General features: G+C 37.1%; 1 protein-coding gene across 5 annotated transcripts in view; it reads right to left on the reverse strand.

The window, feature by feature from the left end:
* CNKSR2 (connector enhancer of kinase suppressor of Ras 2) overlaps window positions 1-7,632 on the reverse strand; it is a 334,206-nt gene that overhangs the window by 62,609 nt on the left and 263,965 nt on the right. For all 5 annotated transcript variants that reach the window (XM_036747697.1, XM_036747696.1, XM_036747695.1 and 2 more), the window contains one exon: window positions 4,590-4,657. In XM_036747697.1, the coding sequence (XP_036603592.1) occupies window positions 4,590-4,657 (68 nt within the window). The remainder of the gene's footprint in view (window positions 1-4,589; window positions 4,658-7,632) is intronic.

Here is a 7,632-nt window from a genome sequence, read left to right on the forward strand (position 1 = left end):
AGCAACATTGGACATTGGACATTTATGTGAAAATGACCTTTGGTGGGTTCTCTATCACAAAGGACATTCCTTTGCATTTTATTAGAATTTCTCTAACTCCCAAAAGACTATTTGGTATAAAGTTCCTTCTGTTCACATTCTTAAACTTCAGTGCTGAGTACACCACTCTAATGGTGCCATGGGAGTATTAAAAATGAGGAGCACGCATATGAAGAGAGTTCTCTCCTTATAAATAACTATCCAAACTTGCAGGACAGTGCAGCAGATAGAAGGCCAGATCTGGAGTTAGAGAATCTGAGTTTTAATTTTGTACCTTCTACTTGCTATCTACCTCTCCTTGGTAAGTTCACTTATCCTTTCTAGGACTTAATTTCCTCATTTACAAAATGAAGATGAAGATTCCTTCCAGCTCTAAATTTCTGGTCCTATGCTGAAGGTGGAACACTCTGTACATTTCTGAGCTACATTAAAACACTTGGGTAACAATAGCCTAAGCTGAAATTTGAATTATGTTCTAGAAATTCTTATATCTGTGTTTTATAGATATCTATGTATTACTATATATTTATATATTATTGATTATCTATATATTAGGGCAGCTTGGTGGGGCAGTGGATAAAGTGCAAGGCCTGGAGTCAGAAAGACTTGAATTCAAATCTTGCCTCAGACACTTGCTAGCTGTGTGATCCTAGGCAAGTCATTTGACCCTGTTTGCCTCAGTTTCCTTATCTGTAAAATGAGCTGGAGAAGGAAATGGTAAACTATTCCAGTATCTTCACCAAGAAAATCCCAAATGGGATCACTGAGAGTCAGACATGACTGAACGACAACAACAAATTTATATATTTTCTCTATCTTATATTCTTATATCTGCATATCTCTTTCATTTTCAGTCTGCTATAGTAGAAAGTATATTTAATACAGCATCAGAAGGCATCAAGTTCTCTCCCTAATTAGCTGTGTGGCCTTAGGAAAATAACAATTCCTCTTAGTCTTAATTTCCTCATGTGTCAAACGGGGATGATAATATTTGCAATACCTGGGTGTTGTGAAAATTAAATGAAATATGGTGCTTTATAACTGTAAAAGGCAATAAAATATTATCATGGCTATTTATTATTATTATTAATTTTATTTTTATTTTATGGAATAAAGCAAGCATTTCCATAACATATTATACTAAAGATTATTGTACACGAAACTGCAATCTATTGCCTAAACTTTATATTCCTTTTAAATATATAGTAAAGCTATTTATGCAAATTTCTTTTTTCCCCTTTCTCCCCTCCCACAGCTACCATTAGACACAGATATGTATATATATGTAAAATCATTCTATATGTACTTCTATTTATCAGTTCTTTGTTATTATTATTTTAGGTGTATCACAACATGTTAAAATATATACTCACATGATGAAACAAACATCTGGAACCTATGGAGTAAGTTACTATGAAGTAAATAGTTAGCTGAACCTGTGTACACAATATACTTTTCCAATTTTCTTATTCATAAGAAATTTCGGTTATAAAATAAAAAAATCGTACAGAGAAAATTTATTATAATCAAGACCATGCTCAGCATCAAAGCAATGCTGAAGGATAAAATAAAGGAAGAGCAAGCTTTGTTAGCCATATAAATTTATTTTATGAAACTCCATTTTCCTTTCAGTACAACATCCGCACCTCTGACTTTTTCATCTTTTGAGTTGATGAAGCAGACTTAGGTGGAGCAGTTCCAGAAGTGCTCCGTGCTTGTGGGCCTACATCCTTTCTGTCCTGGGATAGGCAACTTAGGAGTTCCCCAGTTTTGGGGCTTACCATATTGATGCCAAAATGAGTGAACACACCCATGTATTATGGGCCAGAATTCTTGAGCTCAATCAGTCCACAGCAGTAGCTTCGACCTCCTAATGTTCTAGAAATATAGGAATATACCACTGCACCTGGCTAGTCAGTGGTTTGTGATGGAAATATGAAAGAGAATGACCAGTTTCCCTTACTCCCTACCCCTAATTTTTGCTTAAAAAAAGAAAAAAAAAGAATTTAAGCCAGGAGGACAAAATAAAATACATTCTAGAGTAAAGAAATGAAATTTGGACACTGGATATTTTGAAATTTCATTTATGGTGCCTTTGTACATATCCTTTGGACAGATAGCCTCCACATTATTTATTGGAAATAAAAAAATTATTAAAATATTATATATGTGTCATTCTATTACATAAATGATATATTATTTAAGCTAAACGTTTTATATTCTTTAAATCTTACATTTTAAGTATATTAAAACATTTGTTATTAAATTGATTTTTTTTTGAAGATTGAGTCTCCCTCTTCTCCCCAGCTTGGAAGTGCAAGTGGGCTATTCAGCAGGCTGCTTCTCCTCTGAGAGCTTTGATCTGCTAACCTTGGCCCTGCCCTGTCCCTATCCCAAGGGTTCATCCTCTAAATGTTGAATTTTAGTGCCGACACCTGGTCCTAGTGCATGGACCACAGCAACTCAGAGCTCCTGAGCTCGAGAACCCCCAGCAGATAGCTGGGATTATAGGCATATGCCATCCCATCCAGCTAGACTATTTATGAACAGCTCTTTTTGAACCACATTCACTCTCTTTTGAATCTCCCTCACCCTCTCTTCTACCAATTGACAACCATTCCTTTCTTCAAAATCTTACTTGAAACTCTTTTTCTGTAAGGCTTTCCCTGAATAACCTCATTGAATTATGTGTCTATTTTACTCTGTATTCTTTTAGCATATAATTACTTAGTTCTCTCTACTGAATGCTAATTAGCACTCCTTATGTGTTGTATTTTAAATTGTTCTTAGGCTATTTCATGCAAATGATGGAACTGAGTATGGTCTCTTTTATGTACCTTAAGCATTTATCTATTGACTGGTCAAGGGACTTATTTAGTGTCACAAGACCTCTGGAATTTCCAGTTTTGAGAAGCTAATCTGAAATTTCAGTGGGGTTGACTTACTAACCACAAAGATCTCATCCATCAGTCTCTTGACTTCAGAAAACTAGCTATGCTCCTGCAGGCTTACTAGCAAGGATAATGTAATGTCATGCTCTGTAGTCTTAAAGCAAGTGTGATCCATAAGGTCACAGAAGATTAGGCAGTTATAGAAAAGAGAAATTATAATATTTTTGACCAGCCAAGACAGTAATCCATCAGGGTCACAAGATGTATGGGAGGTATACTAGCCTGTGCTACTATTAAACAAAGCTTTCCCTTCCCCCTTTCTCCCCTACCACCGCCCCCAAACCCTTAATTTCATAGACTAATGACAATAGACAAAATATTCATAGGGTATGAATATTTTTCTCTCACAAGCTATTTGAAGAGAAAAGACTGAATAACAAGGAATCCCTGTTATTTATTCAGGAACTGCTCTGAAAACAGGCCGATTCCGTCACTGAGCAGGCCTGGGAGGTAACGTGTAGAGAGCCTTGAAGTCAGCAGAAATCAGACTTGAATACTGCTTCTGATACTTATAAGCTTTATGACCACGGGGACAAATCACTTAATCTCCATGAACCTCAGTTTCCTCACCAGTAAAATGGGGATAATAATGCCTATACTATAGAATCATAGACCTACAGCTGGAAGGGACCTCGGAAGCCATCTAATGCAAACCAAGCATTTTCTGGGCAACTAGTTGGCATGGTAGACAAAGCACAGGACCTGGAGTCAGGAAGACCCGAGTTCAAATCTGGTTTCAGACAGCTATTTAACTCACAGAAAGTCCCTTAACTTCTATTTGCCTCAGTTTCTTCATCGGGAAAGCAGGCATAATAATAGCACTTGGCTCCCAAGGTTATTGTGAGGACAAGATGAGATTATTTGCTCTGTACCTGCCACGTAGCAGGCACTACATAGACGTTAGCTATTACCATTATTATTTTATAGATGAGAAACTGTGGCGTAGGGAGGTTTGATTTACTCAAGACCACACAGTGAGCAATCATCAGAGATGGGATTGAACCCTGGTCCTCTTAACTCTGACCCATCATTCTTTCTATAACACCACACCGTTCCTACCTCTAGAGTGGCTGGGAAGTTCAAATGAAATAAGGCACATAAAGTTCTTTGTAAACCTCAGAGCTCTATATAAATGTTAGCTATCATTATTATTTTATGCCTTCTTTCACAAAAGCCTAGAATCTCAGTGTGGAAACTCTCTCTGCTGATGCAAGCCTACAACTCATTTGTAACCTGTAGTCTCAGAACAGTCGTGGTTCAAATGACTTGCCCATGGTCACACAGTGTGTAGAGGTCAGAGGTGGGATTTAAACACAGGCTTTTTCAACTTCAAGGTTGGCCCTTGATTCACAATGCCATACAGCTTCATTATTTTATAAATACATATACACTTAGATATGTAAAATATTCAGACCCTGAAAAGGCTATGTCCTGCCCCTACCATAACAGTAGGATGTGAGGAGAAGCAAAACACTGGGAAAGGGGTAGTTTCCTAATAGACCCAGGATGTGTACCAGATATCCCTCAACTGCCCCACCCCCATCAGAAAAATCAACTGTAAGGAGGAAAAATGAAACCGTTAAATGAACAGTACTTTACCTTGCTCTTGCTTGATCCTCTCTCTTTCTGCATATCCAGCAGCTAGCATGTTAAGTCTATTTAGCCATCTGAAAGAATAGATATTTTTTTTTAAAATCAAGAATATTGCTCTAACATGATAATTTCTTACACCTTGATTATTGTAAATGAACTGAAGGAGATATGGAAAAGATTTTTTTCTACATGGTATGTTTTCTTTGATACTATGATTCATCTGATCCCCAAGGGTATTATTTTGCCACCATACAAATTGTTCTCCTATCAAAGGTCCTGTTTCCAGTGGACAAATCGTTAGTGAATATATGCAACATCTGTAAAATAAAGGTTTTGGGATAATCAGAGCCCCATTAAGTCTAATGTTTATAGATGTGCCACCACTCCAATTATCTCAGCTGTTCTGTATGCTCAGAGCTAACATTGCTTTCTAAAGATTTTTAGCATACTTAGGCCTAATTTGGTCTGATAAGGGAGGAAACAGATTCAGAGCTCTTCAGTCAGAGGAATGAGTTCTCTGTGTAACAAGCAAAGGGACTTAATTATCTTGTTATATGTTTTGACGAAACACATTTATATTTCATGGAACGGGAAAAAAAGTCACCATGGGGATAAATTTGAACCTCGTCTCTAAATGCAAAGTGATTGTGGTTTTTCTGTTAGCATGTACACTTGCAACCTCTGCTCAGATCCTGAAGATTTATTTTCATGAGCAAAATAAGTTAAAAATAAACTCCTGCTATTCTTTTGTCTTTTAGGAGTACTGCCATGGTCAAATGCAGTTAGCTGCCTAGAGCAATGCAGCCTCTTTCCTTACCCCCATGGGGGCTTTCAGTATGTTCATCATCCAAGTATTCACAGTGCATCAGCTTCTCAAATCACTAAGTCTTTAAGCCAACGTGACAACCTCCCATCGGTAAAGCTGGAATTACTGACCAAATCTATTTCCCAATCAGAAATAGAGTGGGCTCTGCATTCCAAGCTATTACCTGGTATCAGTATTTAGATCTTGGATCAATTCAGAGATACCATTTCAGTTAATCCCACTGTTTATTGGAATAACATAATCCCCAAAACACTAGCAAACTGCATCTAAGAGTTTTTTCCCTTTTGGTGCTGCATAAAGAGATAGAAACTTATCCTTCTTGACAAGTGGAAGACAACATCCTTTGAAGCTATTTCCATATTTCAACTTTTATGCTGGGAGGTGGCAACATGGATTCAGACGGTTATAATGTCATGAAAGGAGTGGTAGAGTTCTATCCTTGGAAAATAAAACTATCTAGAAAGTACTTTAACCCTTTGTTTTAAGTCATTTAGGTCCTATATTTTGAAAGAACAGGAAATTTAAAAGTAAGCTATACGGTCAACAAGGATTTATTAAGCACTTACTGTTTGTCAGGCATTGCAATAATCAAAGCCTGCCTCCCCCCACCAACAGCAAAGATAAAAAACTGTGTAAAATATTACATCACCTAATTTTTGTGAAGTAATGCAGAGAATGAAAAGGATATAATAAAGGATGATCAAAATCGATGACATAATACCAAAATTTGAAACATAAAACACGTAGATACATGAAAAATTCTGAAGCATGAATCAACAAGATATACAAACTAAAGCTTTTAAAACCATCAATTGAAGGATGAAACTGACAACTAATCTCCTGATGAGTTACAAGAAATATACTTGCAGTGAAACTGGCATGAAAGACAACTTATGAGGCAAATAACTTATCTACATACTCTGGAGGATAGCTGGCTTAGGGCTTTATGGATAAAGAAGAAAAGGACACTTAAAGCTAATACCACTAGAGATTTTTGTCCTATGTTCTTTGTACTTCTCTACTTGATACACAATTCTGCAAGGAAATTCCATTTTATGAGCATTATAAAAACAATGAGTTCCTTTAGAGATCAAAGAATTTCAAAAGGTCTTAGTTTTCTTCTACAAGAATCACTGAACATGTAAAACTAAAAGACCTGTCTTTAAAACTCCTTGAGTGGCCTACCAAGGAATTCATAATTTTTTACACTACTCATAAGATAGAATTTTTCTGAAGAGTAAAGCACTTTCTCTGCTCATGGCAAAAAAAGCCTCTTAGAAAACATATGAATGGGACTACCATCTAGGTGTTAGCTAGAAGAAGCCCATTGTGCACCCTTGTTGCAATTAAGAGAACTGTGTAGATAATTGTGAATTTCTCTATGCAGATGATTTCCAGATCCATATGGCTAGTCCCAGCCTCTTTCCTGAGCTGCAGTCATACATCATTACTTGGACTTTGCACATTTCTAACTGGATACCCTGCAGGCATTTCAAATTTAACATGCTGAAAAGAGAAATTATTATCTTTCCCTCCAAAGTCTCACCTTGTTCAAATTTCCCTATTACTGTTGAAGGCACCACCACCCATCCAGTCACCCAGGATAAAAATCTTGGTATCATCATCTACACTGTATAGATACTCTCACCATATATATCTAACCTGTTACCCAATCTTGTTTCTAGCTTCTCAACATCTCCACCACACATCCTTTCTTCTCTACTTACAGCCATAGCCCAAGTTCAGGCCCTCGCCACCCCTTGCCCGTACCATTTATTAAAGTAGCCTTTTACATGGTCTCTGTGCCTCATGTCTTCTAATCCAAACAATCTACCAATCATTTGCCAAGGTGATTTTCCTAATGCATAGTTCAAACCATGTTAGCCCATTACTCACCTCCTGGGAGTCTGAAGAGCTTCAGGATCAAATATAGATGGACTCCTGTCTTTGACATTTAAAACTCTTTATAAACTCACCCCTTCTTACCACTCTAGTCCCTTCATGAATTCTTTGACCAACTCCACTGGTGCTGGGTTCATTAAGGACAATAGTCCATTTTCTGTCTTTATGTCTTTATTTTGGCTGTCCTTGGAATGGTCTGCCTCAAGTCTATCTCTTAGTTTCTCTGGTTTCCTTCAAGATTCAGCTCAAATTCAGCTTCTGCAGAAGGACTTTCCGGGTACTTCTAGCTGGTAGTGCCTGTCCCTCTCAGATTACCTTCTA

Source organism: Trichosurus vulpecula, chromosome 2, assembly GCF_011100635.1.
Source record: "Trichosurus vulpecula isolate mTriVul1 chromosome 2, mTriVul1.pri, whole genome shotgun sequence".
Lineage (NCBI taxonomy): Eukaryota > Metazoa > Chordata > Mammalia > Diprotodontia > Phalangeridae > Trichosurus > Trichosurus vulpecula.